Here is a 19,230-nt window from a genome sequence, read left to right as displayed (position 1 = left end):
CTCCTACTTCAGGGCCTTTGAACTCTCTGCTCCCTCTCCCGAAGGCCTCTTCCCCGAGATATTTGGAAGGCTGGCTCTTTCTTATCTTCCTGACTCAGCTCATTGTCACCTCTTCTGATGCATCTTTTCTGGCATATCTCTCTAATACTGTGCTCTGCCTGACACTCTATCAGATCACCCTCAGTAATTTTCTCACAGTCCTTATCGCTCTCTGAGATTATTTTTCTATCTGCTTATTTGTTTGTTATTTTAATTGCCCATCAGAAGGTAAACATCAGGAGGGCAGGGACCTGGTCTGTCTTTTTCACTGCAATGTAAATGAATGAGTGAATGAAGTTTCCTTTTACTAGTGGCACACCACAGGTTGGTTTGCAACGGTGCAAAGGAGTCAATGATGCCCAGCATCTAGAACAGTTTCTAGTCCACGGTAAGGACCCAATTCATGAGATTTGTAGCTATTAACATTATTTCCTAACCTTGAAGTTTTACACATAAAAGAACCAGAGGGAAAGGGAGATTATCAATAGAGTGACTATAGAAGGCTATTCCATGAGATCTATGAGGATTATGAAGAAAAGAGCCAGTGGGATGGGAAGTGGTAGATGTAGAGAAAAAACAGAAATGGTGGAAGAGAGAAAAGTGTTGAAGCTGAGTGATGAGTACTTGGGGTTTCCTAATACCATTCTGTCTACTTTAAATTTTCTAACAAAAGTTTAAAAAATGAAAGCAAAAAGGAATACAATTACTTTTGAGTGAGAGATTTAGGTAAATAATTTTGTAGAGTAATGATGTTGAGGTTTATTTGAAAAAAAAAAAAGTAAAGATCTAGCAAAGCTACAATTAAATAGGCTCTCAGTGTAAGCTTACATCCTTTAAAGGATTTCCCTAGGGTACCTCAGAAGTGGGGGAGCCAGGGACTTTTGGCCCCATGCACTGTCCTGACACCCAGATTTGGCTCTTTTCTTTTACTCTTCACTGAAAATCAATCAATCAATCAATCAATCAATCAATCAAGCTCCCTGAACATTCTCCTGCATCCAGGAAAAATTATAGATAGGCCCGAAATGTGAGTTTCTACCAGGAAACAAGGATGCTCTCAAATTGCCAGGGCAATGCTGAAACGACCAAGGGGCCAATTTAAAGGGGCTTCCCCTGACAAGCAGCTACAATTTAAGCAACAAAAAGAGAATAATTTTAGCATTAATTGAAACAAGATGAATCTAGGAAAGCTGTCAAGTCCTATTGACAAGTTAGCATTAAATGTAACCCAAAAGAAATATGACTCACGTGAGACAGCTTTCTGTGGAGCTTATTGCTCAGTCCAGCTGGTTCTTTGGTGTTAATTGTGTTGCATTGAATTTGTTTACTGTCTCCCCAAGGAAGTCCGATGACAACTCTTATGTTAGCTGAGGCACAGACCTAAATCCACCTGGAGAAGAGTGACAGGACTGAGTGATGGTCCTGGCCTCCCAGAGTCCTGGGTCGGCTTGGAGGGGGTGCAAGAGAACCTCTGGCAGTCCAGAGCCTCAGATGCAGGGACTGTACTGACTCATCTCAAATTAGTCTGAAAAACATGAGGAAAAAAAAAGAAATTGGGTCAGCAGGGGAAAGCCTGGGAGAATTCTTCCAAGTGGGGTCCAAAATTCTTCACTCTTCTAGGGCTCTAAGTTGCATGACAGGGCCCTGTCATTCTTGGTTGGGTTTACATCTGTAAACCCAGGTAAGGCATACAAATAAGTATAAAAGAGCAATGATAAAGAGATGGGCCCGATATTGATTCTGTGTGTGTGTAAGTTATGTGAATGCAGGTGGCCTAACAAGTTTTGCCGTCACTGGGCTATTTTTGGTTATGCTCTGTCTGCATTTAAGATGTGTGAAACTTTAGGGAATTCCCTGGAGGTCCAATGGTTAGGACTCGGCGCTTTCACTGCCAGGGCCAGGATTCGATCCCTAGTCTGGGAAATGAGATCCCGCAAGCTGCGAGGTGAAGCCAAAAAAGAAAAAAAAAAAAGCGTGAAACTTGAAAGAGAATTTGATTTACCACTTTGATGTTTTCTCTACTTGACTTTCAAGTTTGACAGAAGTCCTGGGAAAGAAGTTGCTTCTCTCACGTGTAAGTTGGTGTACCGTCAGGTGTATGCAAGTGTGAACCCCATTTTCCAGGCTGCACTGCAAAAGTCCACACCGTGTGTTTCTCTACTGACATCTCTCCGGCCGGGAACTCTGTTTGGGGGACTCCAAGCACCTCTGGTCTGCTTCTGTGAAGTCTTCGCTGCCTTTTTCCCTTGATCTCTGGAGCCCGTTTCTCAACACACCTGTCACTTCGCACAGGCCCGAAACAGATGTGCAGGAAGTGAGGATCGGTGAAGAAGGCAGCTGACCGAGACACCTCTGGAGAGACTGACGGTTCTTTTTACAACTGTTCTGCACTGCCGCTGAGGACAGGTTGATGAGGAGGCGCAGGATGGGAGTGAAACCAGTCAGGGTAGAAAAACTCAGACTCGCTCACGGTGGTGTCCGTAAGGTGGAGGTTGTCGCGATAGCCAGCAGCGCCGAGCGGGAGCCAGGCACCAGCAGAGCACTGGCAGAACCAGGTGCTTTTCCGGCTGTGCTAACTTGAACTTCTCTCGGTGCCCTGTTTCTTCCCCTATTCTCCGTCCTTCAGCACCGTCTACTATTTCCTCTACCCCACATTTGCTCACCTTATGTGACGTGTCTGTGCCACAGTGGCCTCACCTACAGTAGAGGGAGACACCTACAACAGGACCAGACACAGTCAACATGCTGTGATAGATGGTGTGGTTATTACTACTATCTTTCCTGTGAACAATTCCCCGGCCTGACTTCCACTCTACGTTTCCAACGCACTCCTTCTTGCACTTTTTTTAATATTTCATTTGTCATTGAGTGGCATTCCCGCCTTTTGCTGCCTCTAAATCTTCTAGGATTTTAAGTTCTGTGAAGTCTGGCTCTAATGACATAGACCACCTGCTTTTGCACTACAGACCTAGAGATCTGGAACATATTAGCTTGAAGGGAACTGGTAATAGACTGGAAAAGACAGGAGTATGGATAAAACTGTAAAAGTTATGCGTACTTTTATGCACATGCATTCCAGCAACAAATGACAGAAGTAGGCAAGTTAACTGGAAGAAACTCTTTTTAGCAGGGGAAAAAAGGTAAGATGGAACATCATTGTTTCCGCCCGGTTTCGAACCGGGGACCTTTCGCGTGTTAGGCGAATGTGATAACCACTACACTACGGAAACACACGGTAACTTTTCTTTCCATACCTTTTATAGGACTTATGATCATGTCAATGTCCAGGATCCTCTCCTCCGCCCCGCCCACCCGCTGGCTCAGAGCCCCCGGAACCATTCTGCCCCGGACTACCGGTCCCTTGGTGGGCTCGGGTAACAGTGTTTGTCAAACTGTGGAGCGCGATCCGTTAGTGGGTAGTGAAATCAATCAAGTGTAGCAATTAAAAAAAAAAAGTGTGAATGAAAGCAGCGGCCCTCGTGGGAGGGAAGGTAACATGTGGCTTGAGGCTGGATAACCCTCTGCATTATCTCTCTGTCTTCTAGGGAGACAGCTGCCGGGTTTAAATTTTCAGATAATTTGTGCTCTATTGACAGTTAGATCTAAAGGGTTCAAATACATTCAAAATATATGAGATTTGAATATATTTTCGTCAAAATGTAAATTAGATACGAACAAGCAACAATGAAATTAATTTCACATATGCTTTCAAAATAATTATATATTTCTTAGAAATTATACAAAATTATTAAGAATAAAGGGGAGATTGAAATTAGTGAATATCAAATTTTAAGTCGATGTTATTTAAATAAAGCTGAAAAAATTTATTAAATTTTGAAAACGTAGTGAAATCTTTTAAGTATTTTATAAAAATAAAACTCATTCAATGTCCAGAATCGGGATGAGGTTTAACATACGCTATATGTAGATCTACATGTATGCAAATTTAAGAGTAGTATCGATGGTATAATATTGAAAAATGTTTTTCTGTTGCCGATGCTTGTTCCCAAAGACCTAGGTAACCAGGAATTGGAACAGAGGCTGAGTCCTACTGAGTAGGGATCCTTAAAGTGTCTGTGACACGGAAGGCCCTCTCCCCCAGAGCACAGGGCAGGAGGCCCTCTTGTCCAAGTCTAGTTCAAGGTTACCAATGGGCCTGCAAGTGGCCCAATCCATGGACGCTTTACCATTTTCCCTTCCTAGACTATAATTTGACTCTATCCACTTGTCGTCCCTTTTTGCACATCTTGACTCCTTTGGCTTCAATAGAAGCTTCGCAGCTGGCTTTCCTCCTATTTCGACTCCTTCTTGTACCTGAGGCCATCTCCCTGAGGGTCAGATCCCAGCTCACAGCTTGACCCACACTCTATCCCTGCAACTGAGACTCCAGCTAAGACTGCTCTCCCCTGTCTTGCACATGCCCCTTTAGACGTCTCCCAACTTGCTCAAGACTGAACTCATTACTCCTCTCTCCTCTCTCCTCTCTCCCCCACCACTTCCAATCTTCAGTATCCGATCTCGGTTGTTAAACCATCTAAAGCAGAAATCCAGGAGACCCCTCTCCTGCCCTGAGTACAAACCATACATCCAGCTCCTTCACCGCTTCTCCGGTTGGCTGCTGCTGCCTTGTCCCTGGCGCCAGCCGCCTCCTGTCTGGACCGTGACTGTGTCCTTCCAGCCCCTCTCCCTGACGCGGTCTCAGTCCCCTCACACCTCCTGCTCATCATTCCTGAAAGAATCCAAGACGTAAATCGGTGCGAGTCCTTCTGCCTCTGCAGCTTTTACTACCGCTCGAGAAAAAGACCAAAGATCCTACCATGCGTTTGCCTAACGTCTGAACCTATGAACGCCAAGAGCAACGTGGGTCACTTACTATCACAGGGATTCTAAACCAGACCTGGCCCGAGGGGCGGCGGTGGAAGGGGTGGAGAGGAGAGAACAGCAGGAATTGTAGCAAAAATCTCGGGCGGGCGTGCCCTGGGCTTGTTGGGAGACAGGGAAGAGAAGCTTGTCCACTTAGGCTTTCTCTCTCTCTCTTTTTTTTTTTTAAACATCTTTATGGGAGTATAATTGCTTTACAATGGTGTGTTAGTTTCTGCTTTATAACAAAGTGAATCAGCTATACATATACATATATCCCCATATCTCCTTCCTCTTGCATCTCCCTCCCAACCTCCCTAACCCACCCCTGTAGATGGACACAAAGCACCGAGCTGATCTCCCTGTGCTATGCGGCTGCTTCCTACTAGCTATTTTACATTTGGTAGTGTATATATGTCCATGCCACTCTCTCACTTTGTTCTAGCTTACCCTTCCTCCTCCCCGTGTCCTCATGTCCATTCTCTACGTCTGCATCTTTATTCCTGTCAAGCACTTCGGCTTTCTCTTAATGAAAAAGCCAGAATCTTTTAGGAATGTTTTCCAGTCCCACTAAGGGTGGTAAAAAATAACCCTGAAACCACTTTGCAAACGAATCCACAAGCATTTGTGCAAGACGAAATGCCAAAGTTCGAACTCTTCTAACACCGTCTTGTTTAGACCCAAACGTTCCCAGAAAAGACCATAATAACACTAACTCCCCAGGGACGCGTGAGGTAGGCCTGTACTAGCAACTCTGCCTATTTTACCAACTCTGCCCAATTCCTGTCCACACTGCTCTCAGAGGGTGTCATGCTAAATCCTCCCTAACGCTCCCTTTTGATACACTTCTGAGACTGAAGGTGGTACTATCCTTCGCTTAGCAAGTTTAATAAACCAGCTTTATATAATCGACAGACTTCTCTCGTGGTCTGGTATGTATGTGGGGAGACTTCTACAGACGGAAAATAGAAAATGGGCTGAATTTGCAGGACCAAGGAACAATAAATGGAAAAGAATGAATTCAAGTGAAGTTAAGGAAGAATTTCGTGACAAGACCGGTAAACTGAAGATGTTCATGTTAGGGTGTTCCAAGAAAGGACATTTTAACGTTCCTTTGTGTGTGTGGGGAATGTGGAGGCTGGGATGTGTGGGGCAACATTTCACAAAAGATCGACTCAATATTGAGCATAAAGAGAGTATACTGAACATGAGGGTCTCGGACATCGAAACAGGGCGGCGGCGGTGAGAGCGCAGAATACTAACCTCTAAATCACCTGGTAAGGTGGTCGCTAATCAGGGGGCCCTGGGGTCCTACCGCAGCTTCCAGGGGCCACTCAGTGCCCTCCCTCCCAGGGCAGCTTGCCCGGCACACGCGGGCGGGTCGTCTCGTAAACAGAGGGCGCCCAATACATGTTGAGCGCTGATAGGCGGATTTCAGTAAGCGGAATGTGGTCTGAGGAACAGGCCCCTAGGAATTTGTCCGCCGGCAGTCACCCTTCACTCTCCCTTTTAGGGAAGCGATAGGCCTTAGAGCTGGGTGCACTCCATCTCGAGTGCGGGTCTTGGTCTGGAGAATACCTTGCTGCCCTTGCATCAAAAGCTCTTTTATTATCCTAATTTCCAAAACGATGTAGCGCCCAACGTGGGGCTCGAACCCACGACCCTGAGATTAAGAGTCTCATGCTCTACCGACTGAGCTAGCCGGGCGACTCATGGAGGTACTTTTTCTGTCCCAAGGGACCAAGATCCACAAGCAAGGATGCAGACACACTGCTAAGCAACCGCAGAAGTATTATGGAGCGCCAACTGTGCGCCTGGCTCTGCCCTAATGACTAGGGCCGAGGGGTCCGAAGTCTACGCCCCCTCGACACGGAAGAGGTGGCCGTGCAGGCTTCCGGGGGGAAGAGCAAAGAGATTAGCTGAGGTAACGAGACCCGAATTTACGTTGGAGCACTTATGGAGAATATAGACCGCTAGGGTACCGCCTCACGGCCAGTCTCCGAGAAACAGAAATAGAGATAAACACACACACTTGTCCTTCATGTGACAGCCTTCATTCTCCGGGATGCGGGAGAGACGGTGACTAGGACCAAAAGTTGTTTCCGCCCGGTTTCGAACCGGGGACCTTTCGCGTGTGAGGCGAACGTGATAACCACTACACTACGGAAACACCCACAGCGACACTGTAACTGATTACACCCTGAAATCTACACGTGGCCGGAACTGGCGGGGTTGAGAAACGCCACAAATCCAGAGGAACAAGGGGCTCCCATCAGGGGCCGGCTGAACCGTGTTCAGGTCTTGGGGCCCCATTTCTCTGCCACAGTAGCGCTCGCAGCTCCCGGCACGGCCTAGTACAGTTCACACACGAGGATTCGTGGTTTTGGCGCGTTCGGACCACCACTTTAGAAAGCACGTCCATTTGGAGCTTCCCCAAGAGGCGGGAAGGGCCTCGAGATCAGGGTCAATTCTGCGTGCCCAGCCCTGGCATCGCGCAGCGTCCGACACTCGCTGGGGATTCTGTACACGGATATAGGTCCTGTAACTTTCCCCGCAGTTTTTTTTTTTTTAATTTTTAATTAAGCGAGATATATATATTTTTAAAGCATCAAGTATTATTTCTATTGCACAAATAATCTATTTGGCAGAGTTGCTCTGAGTACCACAGCAGTATCTTTACTGATACCGTTCTACATGCCCCCTAGGATTCTCTCAAGTAAAATCAATTCCGAAAACCCAGTCTGAGTCCCTGCTCTTAGACTGCGACTCCACGAAGACAGACCTCGAGGTATTCTGGGCGTGGAGCACGCGTGGTGCACAGCTCAGAAAGTGTTAAATGAATCGACAGCACTTGGGGGAAAAAAAACACTTTTTTTTCTTTAAGGCAATACATTGACATGGTTCAAAATTCAAAAGACACACAACGACACGTACGGAAAAGTGTCCTTCCTATCCTGGATCCTCAGACTTCCCAGAGAACCTAGTATTCTTCCAGAGATAGACGACGACGATGATAATAATGGGTAGCTAAACCTTGTATCTCACTTACCATGTGCTAAGCAACATTCTAATAGCTTTGCATTACATTAATTTCACTAAACCCTCTGAGGTAGGAACAACTGCCCTTACTTTATGAGTAAACACAAGACTATAAAGCTATTACATACATTTAACATCCTATTCCCCCCTCCCATTTTTTACAGATATACTCTACACACTATTCAGCACCTTGCTTTTTTCACTTCAGAATACTGTACATTTTGAAGAGGATTCCCTTTTTATATCTAAAGCGTTCCACTGTGTGAATGTGCATGTCATGATTTGCAACCGTTCCTTTACTGATGGCAATTAGGAAAGTTCATCTAAACGATGCGATAGTGACCGACGGCAGTTTCTAAAATGGGTGTGGAAATGCCAACTACAGAGGGGAGGAGGAGGGGGAGGGTCTCCGGTCCCACCTCCACCGCACTCTACAGGCCCCGCCCCCTAGTCTCGGAGGGACGCTCAGAGCCCTCAAACAACAAAGTCCTTCGCCTAGAAGGGCCGGAAGTACTTCAGGGCGCTCACCAACCGCTGCCCCTCCGCTTCCGGAATCGGCGGTGCGGAGTCCCTGCTGCAGTTCTCCGTGCCCGGTCGGTAGGATGGCGCCGGGCCGATACGGTCATAGCACCAAGAGCAGACGGGCGCCAAGCCCTTCCACCGTCCCCCGAAGTTTATCCCCAGTGGCGGGCGATGGGGGAGGCCGGGCTTTCTGTTTCGTCTGCGTTCCCTGCTCCCTCGCATCACAGAGGCTTGCGCCTCCGTCTTTCTAGGTCTCCCGCCCTGTTCCCGAGTGCCTGTTAGAGCGTCTTCTCACCGTTTCCTGTCACCAGGGGCCCGGGGCGGGTAAGGGTCGGGAGAGGGGTAGAAAGGGATGTAGCGTGAGCGCGGATGGAACTCGCGAGCTTGGGTGGCTCGCAGCACCGGAAGTGTTGGGGGGACGGAAATGAGGGGGCGGAGCCAGGAAGTGAGGAGGGGCGGGGGTTTATGAGGAGGCCAAGGTAGCTTTGGGGTAGATTTGCACTCAGGGCCACCTGAGGGACTTGGCGGTAGCGCTCAGCTGTGTCCCCTCCCCTCTCAGGGACACGGTTGTCGTCTGGGAGTAGGGAACTCTGTGCGGAGGGGTGGGTTGTCGGGAGGACATTTCTCTCGCTGCGCTTGAGGCAAGGTGTGGAGAGGCAGGGCTGGGGGTGGGGCTGGGTCGTCAGGGCGTCTGAGAGTGAAGACCCCCCCCGCCCCCCACCCCCCCCAACGCCCGTCTACACTGGCTGACTGGACACTAAGATGGCTGCCGTTGCCATGGCACCCAACCCTGTGCAGACCCTTCAGGAGGAGGCGGTGTGCGCCATCTGCCTCGATTACTTCACGGACCCTGTGTCCATCGGCTGCGGGCACAACTTCTGCCGAGTGTGTGTAACCCAACTGTGGGGAGGGGAGGATGAAGAGGACAGGGATGAGTTAGACCGGGAGGAAGAGGAGGAGGACGGAGAGGAGGAGGAAGTGGACGCTCTGGGGGCCAGTGGGGGGTGGGACACCCCAATGCGGGATGAAGACTATGAGGGCGACATGGAGGAGGAAGTTGAGGAGGAAGAGGAGGGTGTGTTCTGGACCAGTGGCATGGGCGGGTCCAACTGGGAAAACATGGACTACGTGTGGGAGGAGGAGGACGAGGAGGAAGACCTGGACTACTACTTGGGGAACGTGGAGGGGGACCTGAGGGGGGAGGATGAGGAGGATGATGAGGAAGTGCTGGAGGAGGACGAGGAAGAGGAGCTAGATCCCGTCACCCCACTGCCCCCGCCTCCAGCCCCTCGGAGGTGCTTCACCTGCCCCCAGTGCCGCAAGAGCTTTCCCAGGCGGAGCTTCCGCCCCAACCTGCAGCTGGCCAACATGGTCCAGGTGATTCGGCAGATGCACCCAACCCCTGGTCGAGGGAGCCGTGGGAACGAGCAGGGCATTTGTCCCAAACACCAAGAAGCCCTGAAGCTCTTTTGCGAGGTGGATGAAGAAGCCATCTGTGTGGTGTGCCGAGAATCCAGGAGCCACAAACAGCACAGCGTGGTGCCGTTGGAGGAGGTGGTGCAAGAGTACAAGGTGAGCGAAGTAGAAGATGGGAGTTCAGTGGGGGTGGAGAAGAAGTAAGAGGAGCTGGGAAAAGGAAACATGTCTTCCCCCCCCCCCCCACTCGAAGAACCTCATGTACTGTTGAGCTGACTCTCCTTACCTAAGCACTTACTGGCACCAGGATGGGTTAGAGTGAGAAGGATTCTGGACACAGATAAAGTAGACACAGTGAAGGAGACCAGGGAAGACTGGCTTCCTTAAAGGAGATCTGGCAAAATTGGTGATGCCATATCTCTGGGCTTTGTCTTCTGGGGAAAAGCCACTGCTCTTTTACACTCCCACTGTCCCTAAGTAATAGGAATGCAAGTGACAAGCCCCTAGGGCTTTACTACCAGTCTCATTTAACTCTGGGTGACTCTTAAATGTATCCTTGACTAAAACCCCTAGAAATGGAAAGAACTTGGGGCTCAAATAAGAAGGGGCTTTGAGGAGCAGGAATGTAGTATTGACTACTTGTATCACACCCATATGCTGCTCACTTGCTTTCTCAGGGGTTCCCCACCCACTCCAAGATACAGCTTGGTTCTCTCCTTGCATCTGCATCATTCTGGTGTAGTGGCCAGGGCTTCTTACCTTTCCTGGGAATTCAGAAAAAAGGGAGAGGTTTTTAAGTCAGAAGACCTGGCTTTTAGTCTCTGAATGTCTTTGAACTTTAATGTCTTAGTATGTACCCCAGCACTGTACTAAGCACTTTTCATGGACTGTCTCATTTAAAACTCAGAACAACCCTGTGAGTTTGATATGGTTTGTATTTCTGTTTTACAGATTGGGAAACAGAGAGATTTAAGTAATATACACAGGGCCACACAGCTACTAGTGACTGATGGACTTGGTTATGACCACCCCCCGTCCTGGCCTATACTGTTAACAGCATCACTGCCGTTTGGATGTCTGTTGTTTGTTTGACTTTTCTGACATGTGACTTTTCTTCTTGGAGTCTGATTCTAGTTTAGTTAATATCTTGCCTCCTGCTTCTGATCCTGGTTCTTTGGACACAGATAAAGGAGATTTGTGTGTGAGACAACCAGTAGAAACAACATTATTTAGCAAAGGCCCAGATGGGTTTGTAGCAGTGGAACCAGGAGGAGCGGGTAGCTTCTTCTGTGTAGTCTGCACAGAGCTTTTTGTTTTATGACTTGTGTTTTCACACCTTCCCCTGATTCCTACAGTAACGTTATTTAGGTATTATTATCATTACCCCAGTTTTAGAGTGAGCTGTCTAGAGCTTCTCAGCTGTGAGTGATACATACAGCTAACACAGACCTACACCCCTCATGACAAGTAACTATTCCTTGCACACAGTGATTGTCAAACGTGGCTGATTGTCCCAATTATTAGTGGAGGTTTTCAGAAGTACAGTGCGCCCTACCGTTAGAGATTCTGAATCAGTGACAGGGAGAATATCTTTAGAAAGCCCAAGCTAGTATGGGAATCACTGAACTGGTAATACCGCCTGCCTTTTAGGCCCTACATTATTAGGGGAGATTGTGAGCTCCTTCTGTCCTTCCATTTTGCATCCCCTCAGTTTCTAGTTAATTGTACTCGTCACACAATGTGCGGTCACTTTGTTAACTGGATCCCAGGGCGGAATATCCATGGGCATTCCACCCCTTCTCTACCTTCCCCTTGCAGAACTCTTCTGAAGAGCTTCTGAAACTGGATTTTAATTTGTGTTAGCCATAGCTGTTGAATGCCAGGCCAGTAGAGCTGTGCAATTTGGAGAGGCCACATAGACACAAATAATCTGATCAGCAAATGCAATACATAAGTTTTATTATATCAAACTAATTTGAGTGACTCCCTTTCTAACTTACAGGATATTTTACAGGCAGGTAGTTTCTTTTCAGATATGTACACTAACTAGCATTAGCTTGGCACAGTGTTGTTTTGTAGAGATATTTCCTTATTGAATAGGTAATAATGCACAAATGATGTATAAATAAAGCTTCAAAAAAGTTAAACGTTCTTGAAACTTTCTCTTAAATGGCACTCTATTTGGATTTGTGTGTATGAATTTTTTGTCAACAATTTAGGAAAAATATTAAATGAGAAGTTTATGCATCATGAATTCTGACTTAATAGAGTTGAAATTATTGTGGAGAAAAGTAGACAGTAATAGCAAAAGGCAAAATTTTGTGTAGTTTATGTTATTTTTATGTTATGGATTGATTGTAATTTTATTATGATTTTTTTCTTCGACCAGTTAACCTGTGCAACAACTACCTTTTGTGCTCTGGGACACTCACCTCTTTAGATCAAGGGTCATTATCAGGCTGTCGTTGGCAGCTTAGGCTTGGGTAGGGAATTCTAGATAACATTTAGTACTGATCTTTTGCTCCATGCCAGACACTGTGCTAAGCATAGTGTCTGTGAGGTAGACTCTGTTATTCCCAGTTCCCTTTTTGAGATGAGGAAACCGGAAGCATGGCTTGCCTCGGGCTGCATTCAGGTTCAGATCAGAGTCTAGGCTTGAGCTCTTCTATGCTGTATTACCCCTCAAGGAAAAAGGAGGGAGAAAGGCAGAAGAAGTAGATGGCATAAAAAAGGAAAGAGCACAAAAGTCGGGCTTACCTCATCCATTCCAGTCTAACAGCCCTTTAAAGCAAAACATTCTGCTACAGATGATTAGAACACAGAGCTCAAGAGCATATTTGCTGAGAGAGTTAAAACTTTAGGAGGAGAGGGTATTTGTTTTCCATTTAGCAAGTAACTGAGTAGGAGAGAAAGCCAGTGGACAGAGAGAAGCATAGAAATTACAGTTAAGTAAAGCAGGGTTCCTGCTGCCATGAGCCTGTGTGTCCTGGGGGCAGCACACTTGTAAATGATTGCAGTGCAGGGGAGTATTGTAAAGGTGTATTCATGTTCCTTGGGATCACAGAGGAAGTTGGGGACCATCAGGGGCATGGTCAGTTAGCTGGGTTTTAAAGGAAGAATGCCTTGGGCTAAGTGTAGAATGGCAGTCCCAGGCAGAGGGAACAGCATGGATAAAGGTATGGAATTATGCTCAGGAAAAGACAAGTTTTATGTGACTAAAACTAAGAGTCTATGTTGAGTGGGTGTAGGAGGGGAGGTGTAGGAGGGGAGGTGTAGGAGGGGAGGCTAGAAATGAAGGAGCAATGAGAGCCTCATATTTTGCAAGTCATGGAGAACTGTTGAAAGATTTTTAGCACAGGTGTAAAATCATCAGAAAAGTATTTAGAGATGAAAATTACGAGGAAGATTGCTTATGAGGGAGAAGGGACTATAGGTAGGAACATTCATATGGAAGGACTTTGTGTGGTGAGGGGCTCAAGCCAGGTTTACTCCAACTCTGAGTGTGGGGCTATGTAGTCATCAGGATCCTACCTTTGTTTTTAATTTTAATTTTTTTACTTTTTGGCTGCGCTGCACTGTATGCGGGATCTTAGTTCCCTGACCAGGGATCGAACCCTCGCTCCCTGCAGTGGAAGTGTGGAGTCTTAACTGCTGGACCACCTGGGAAGTCCCAGGATCCTACCTTCAGAGCACACCCAGGGCTTTGTACATGAGAGCAGGTGGAGGGTTGGAGGCCTTTGTCATCATCTGAAGAGAAGAAAGGGGAGGAAGGGAGTGTGCTGCTCCTTTGATACCTGTGATGGTGATCAGGCTTTGAGCCCCAACCCAAAATGGGAGAATGGGGTATGTGGGCTCTGAGAGCAGGTGCCTCTCGCATCCCAGGCCTCTAATCTTCCTTTCCCCGTTTCCTTAGGCCAAACTGCAGGGGCATGTGGAACCACTGAGGAAGCACTTGGAGGCTGTGCAGAAGATGAAGGCCAAGGAGGAGAGGCGGGTGACAGAGTTGAAGGTGAGTGAATGTCCCTGACAGGGCTCTGTGGTCAGAGCAGGGAAGATGGGCTCTCACAAGGGGTGACTAGATCCGCTGAAGAGGGGCAGCCGAGGCCTGGGAGAGAGGTAGACACCTTCCCAGGGTTGTGAGGAGAGAGGGGCCTTAGTGGATCAAGAGGCATGTTTGTTCCTAGGTTCCAAAATGGAGTGAAACAGGTTTAGCTGGAAGAGGGTTGGTGCCTGGCCCAAGGCTGCAGAGCAGGTTTACCACCCGACACCTAACCCAAGAGCTGCTGCCCCATACTGCTGTGCCCACCACACAGGGCAGAAGAGGGCAAGGCAAAATTCAGATACCAGCTATCAGAGAAGCTCCAGGTTCCAGGATAGATGACAAATGGTGGGCAAAGCAGCCCTGAGCATGAGGGGAGGAATGTTAGCACTGCAGAGACCTAATATCTTCTAGTCTGGTGTTTCTCAGCCTTTTTTTTTTATTATTGCTCACCCCTCCCTAAGGAGTATTTTTAGATATTTTCCCCCTAATTCCCACCCCTTACCTCTGCCTCTTTTTGTAAGGCCGGGAGGCACTGGAATGGCCCGGCACTGAGCTTTGGAGACCAAGCCAGGGCATCCTTTCTGTCTGTCCTCTTCCCCCATCCCTCCAATGCCTGCCACCCTGACAGGGTGGCTGAGCCTTGCCACTTCCCAGGGCCCATGCTCATTCATTGCCACCTACACATTAGGGACTCTGTTGCTGGCAATTGCTAGGCACTGAGTGGTGAAATCTGAGTCTGGGAGTTGGGGAGTTATCTTGCTTCTAGCCAGCTGCCCAAGTTGAGACTTTTGGGCTCCTGGAGTGCAGAGGTGTCAGGATCTGAGTTTCACTGGGACAGAGAGTAAAACTGACTATTTCCTTCACCCACTTGGCCAGCCGGGACTTTCCTCCCCACTCTGGCCTGTTACTCTTTTTCCAAAGAATGTCTCCAGCTTATATCTGGGCGAAAAGTGTGCCCATCATCTGGGATTGTCCACCTCAGGCAGAAGGGGTGGGAATGGGCAGAGGTTTTCTCTCATTACATATCGAAGTTACCTACATAATAATATCCTTGATTTTGCCTCTTGGCCCATAAAGTGTAAAATATTATCTGACCCTTTACAGAAAAAGTTTGCTGACTCCTGATCTAGAAGGATTGGGTGACTTTCCCAAGGTCATTAGTGGTATAGCCAGGACCCTAATTTCATATCTTGATTCCTGAACTTTTTATTCATTTCAAAAACTTCTTACCAGCACCTACTCTGTGGTCGGCACTTTGCCAGGGTCCGAGGACCCTGTGGCAACAGCGCTTACAGAGAAGTGGGTGAAGACAATGTTAAAAGATACTCCACTGTAAATACAACATTTCAAATTGAGATATATGCCATGAGGAGATACAATGATATTTATGAGGGTGGTCCTGATTTAGATCTGGAAGAGAGATACTTCTCTTAGGAACGTTTAAGCTTAGACCTGAAGAACGAGTCAAGTTAGGTAGCCAGGGTGGAGATAAGTGTTGCAGGCAGTGGTTGGTGAGTTTGGGACCAGTGTGCCAGGAGCATGGAAGTGGTGCCTGCTAAAGCCAGGAGATGGGGAAGGGGACAGGGCCCTTTTTCCATTCAGAATGTAGGGCTCCTTTGCCTTGGATTGAGGGGCAACAGTTGCAAAATTGGAGGTTTATGTTTCTGTGTGTTGAGGTGGTATCCACCATCCCCTTTGCATCATCCCAGAGCCAGATGAAGTCAGAGCTGGCAGCTGTGGCCTCAGAATTTGGGCGGCTGACACGGTTTCTGGCCGAAGAGCAGGCAGGGCTAGAGCGGCGCCTCCGAGAGATGCACGAAGCTCAGCTGGGGCGCGCGGGAGCAGCGGCCAGCCGCCTCTCCGAGCAGGCTGCCCAGCTGAGCCGCCTGCTGGCTGAGGCCCAGGAGCGGAGCCAGCAGGGGGGCCTGCGGCTGCTCCAGGTGAGCAATGGCCCCTTCCCTGTCCACCCTCCAGAACCCTGTGTCTGCTCTGTCAGGCGGTGCTTACCAAACACCTGTCCAGAGCTGCCTCTCCTCTCATTGGGAGGAACCCACAATGATTTAACCTGAAGACCAAAAGGTTTGAGGCTGCAGAGTAGTTGATGCCAAATGTGGTGTGTGTGTTGATTATACGCAATGAAAAGAACGAAGATTCAGTTCGTAGAAGGAGGGTTTTACGAGTTGAGGAAAGAATTTTTGATAGCGACATCCTGAAAAACATGACCAAGTCGTATTGTGAAAATTCTTTTACTGGGGTTGAAAATTCTATTGGACTCACAGCAGGATGAGTTAAATTAGGCATACGGAGGCATAGGGGTGGTTGAGATGGATGCATGTTTATTGAGGGCCTTGTGTCCTTTTTCTCACTCCCTTGTTCAAGTTCAGTTCTTTCTCTGGCTGGAATCAGATGGGGAGAAGGGAGCCATCCCTGTGCAGCTGACTCTCTCTTTGTCTCTTTCTCCCTCTCCCCCTTTTTGTTTGTTATTCCCAGGACATCAAGGAGACTTTCAATAGGTGTGTTCCCACCCTTTATCCTTTGTGACCCAGTGGCATCTGGTTCCCCATCCCTGCCTCTCTTGGATATCCTGCTCCTCTCCTTCCTTCCCCAGGACCCGAGTTTCTGCCTCCTGGACCCTCTCCTTCCCCTCAGCTTCTGCTCTTCCCTCTGGGAATACCATGGTCCCACCCCCTGCCCGGTCCCCTTCCTCCAGGTGTGAAGAGGTACAGCTGCAGCCCCCGGAGGTCTGGTCCCCTGACCCGTGTCAACCCCATAGCCATGACTTCCTGACAGACGCCATCGTGAGGAAAATGAGCCGGATGTTCTGTCAGGCTGCCCGAGGTAGGGAGGTCATGTGTTTGACCTTCCTTTGCCTTTTTCTTCACATACCTGAGATTGGGTTCTGAGGGAAGTTGGGCCCTGGGGGAATAGTGGGTGCTGAGGTGGAGCAGGATACAGGCAGGCCAAATGGCGGGGGGCTTCAAGCCAAGAGTAGCTTTTGTCCTAGCTCAGGTAGGTGTTGGGGAATAAGAGCTGGGGCCAGAGGGAAAACCTGTCTGGTGTCCTGAAAACAGAGTGGGGAAATAAGGGGAGCCCCTAGGAACTTGAGCCTGGACTCTAGGTTGGGGTGGGGAGCTGAGGACAGCTGGATGGTGGGGAGGGAGAGAGGTGAAGGGAAGGGCAGCAGGAAAAGGCCAAACCTTGGAGTTAGCTGCTAATGGGGAACAGTCGTTCCAGCCTTGGCGTATTTGTCCTCCCTCCTCCCAAGTGGACCTGACGCTGGACCCTGACACGGCTCACCCGGCCCTGATGCTGTCCCCTGACCGCCGGGGGGTCCGCCTGGCAGAGCGGCGGCAGGAGGTTGCTGACCATTCCAAGCGCTTCTCTGCAGACTGCTGCGTGCTGGGGGCCCAGGGCTTCCGCTCTGGCCGGCACTACTGGGAGGTAGAGGTGGGCGGGCGGCGGGGCTGGGCAGTGGGTGCTGCCCGTGAATCAACCCATCATAAGGAGAAGGTGGGCTCTGGGGGGTCCTCTGTGGGCAGCAGTGATGCCAGCTCCTCCTCTCGCCATCACCACCGCCGCCGCCGGCTCCACCTGCCCCAGCAGCCCCTGCTCCAGCGGGAAGTGTGGTGTGTGGGCACCAATGGCAAACGCTACCAGGCACAGAGCTCAACGGAGCAGACACTGCTGAGCCCAAGTGAGAAACCAAGGCGCTTTGGTGTGTACCTGGACTATGAGGCCGGGCGCCTGGGCTTCTACAATGCAGAGACTCTGGCTCATGTGCACACCTTTTCGGCTGCCTTCCTGGGCGAGCGTGTCTTCCCTTTCTTCCGGGTGCTCTCCAAGGGTACCCGTATCAAGCTCTGCCCTTGATCAACCTGCCACCCGCAGGGGCCCCTCTGGTTAGCACTGGGGGGGCGGGTGGTGGTGGAAAGCAGCCCATAAGTTTGGGAGCTCAAAGGCTCCTCTGTTAACTGTGTTGCTTCATGCTCCTCCTTGACCCCAGGCCCCTGCTTCTCCCTCTAGGAGCCTAATGAACTCCCCTAGCCTCCAGCTCAGTCTTCTCACCTACTCTGTCTGTCCAGCAGGTCTGCATGGGTCCCTGATGAGAACAGCTGCCTGGTCTTCCCTCCCTCCCTCTGCCCAGGGATCTGAGTTTTTGAGTAGGGGATGAGGGGAGATTGTAATCTCATTATAAACTTCCCTTTTTCCATCCCTGTTCAACTTTCATGTCAGTTCTGAGACTGGAGGATTTGGGCAAGACTCATGACAGCCCTCATTCCAATTCCATTTTCTGATGCAAATTTTAGCTAAGGGATTTGGAATCTTTTTTGGGGGAGGCAGGCTGGGAAAAGGGTAGACCTGGATAATAAACAGTCTACTCTCTGGGGGAAGTAGGAAGGATTCTAATTTTCCTTCCATCCCCAATTTCTACCTCCATGGACTGGCCAGAATTTAGCTTCAGTGAGAGATCTGGAATAGTCGACATGATCCAAACTACATAAATCACATCACCCAATAAATTATTCCTCCCCCCTTCCTTTTTTCCAGCACTTAATCTAGGAGCAAAGCTCCTCCCCTCCCCAAACCCTCAGGTCTTTTCACTGCCAGGCTCCTTTCCCTTTTGTTCAGTGGAGTTCCTTTTGTCAGGTTTCCAGCCTCTCTTCTTGTGCTTAGTTCCCTCCATTTGGTGAGCCCTGGAGGGGAGCCTGGGGACAGGGATTTGAATCCTTGGGAGGAGAGCCTTGGGCAGAATCTATTTTTTTAGTAACCCTTTGCCTTCTGTCACTTATCAGCTTTTGTCCTCTGCTTTGATGGCTGAGGTCAATTTATGCTCCTGGGGGAAAGGGAAGATGGGTTGTGTTGCGGAAATAAAAAGTTTATTTGCTGCTTTTGTGGAGTCCACTCCTTTAGAAAAGTATAAAGCAAGGAGATGCCACCTAATGGAGGACAGATTAATTGTACCTTCCCTATCAGGGGTGATTCTGTTTCAACAGACTGAGGTATAAATCTTACCCCCCTCCATTTGAATGCCCTGCCTAGCCTGTTACTGGCAGGCCCCTCAGAATACCTACTTGAAGATCATTTGCCACTTCTTTTCTACCACTGCTATGAGACTTTATACCATACCATGGCCCTCAAGCCCACGACTCAGGCACACTACATCTCCAAAGTCCTTTTATATGTCATTATATCTAGCTGAAGTCCCACTAAATTGAAGTCAAAGAAAAGACTCATTGCCATTATGAGTTGGAGGATATATGTAAGAGACCTCAAATATGCTGCACATTTGTCATTTAGCTGCCTTGAGGAAA

The 19,230-nt window shown here is 48.8% G+C and overlaps 1 protein-coding gene and 3 non-coding genes across 9 annotated transcripts; 1 reads left to right on the top strand and 3 right to left on the bottom strand.

The window, feature by feature from the left end:
- Positions 1-3,196: 3,196 nt before the first annotated feature.
- Positions 3,197-3,269, bottom strand: TRNAV-AAC (transfer RNA valine (anticodon AAC)). The gene has a single exon. It is a non-coding gene; the product is annotated as a tRNA-Val (tRNA).
- Positions 3,270-6,533: 3,264 nt separating this feature from the next.
- Positions 6,534-6,606, bottom strand: TRNAK-CUU (transfer RNA lysine (anticodon CUU)). Its single transcript has one exon. It is a non-coding gene; the product is annotated as a tRNA-Lys (tRNA).
- A 390-nt stretch (positions 6,607-6,996) lies between these two features.
- TRNAV-CAC (transfer RNA valine (anticodon CAC)) lies at positions 6,997-7,069 on the bottom strand. The gene has a single exon. It is a non-coding gene; the product is annotated as a tRNA-Val (tRNA).
- Positions 7,070-8,449: 1,380 nt separating this feature from the next.
- On the top strand, positions 8,450-18,803 carry TRIM41 (tripartite motif containing 41). 6 transcript variants are annotated; one of them, XM_057541760.1, is made up of 6 exons: positions 8,450-10,032; positions 13,790-13,885; positions 15,595-15,858; positions 16,409-16,431; positions 16,527-16,756; positions 17,153-17,353. In XM_057541760.1, exons 1-6 carry the CDS (start codon positions 9,223-9,225, stop codon positions 17,203-17,205), a joined length of 1,476 nt encoding a protein of 491 aa, XP_057397743.1. In that variant the 5' UTR covers positions 8,450-9,222; the 3' UTR covers positions 17,206-17,353. The 6 variants fall into 6 exon arrangements, with proteins under 6 accessions (XP_057397743.1, XP_007173550.2, XP_007173551.2 ...); XM_007173488.2 differs by having other exon boundaries at positions 8,452-10,032; positions 17,184-18,803; XM_007173489.2 differs by having other exon boundaries at positions 8,453-10,032; positions 15,628-15,858; positions 17,184-18,803.
- The last annotated feature ends 427 nt before the right edge of the window (positions 18,804-19,230 follow it).

Source organism: Balaenoptera acutorostrata, chromosome 2 (assembly GCF_949987535.1).
Source record: "Balaenoptera acutorostrata chromosome 2, mBalAcu1.1, whole genome shotgun sequence".
NCBI classification, from domain to species: Eukaryota; Metazoa; Chordata; class Mammalia; order Artiodactyla; family Balaenopteridae; genus Balaenoptera; species Balaenoptera acutorostrata.
The sequence above is the reverse complement of the archived record's forward strand: the minus strand, read 5'-3'. Positions and strand labels throughout refer to the sequence as shown.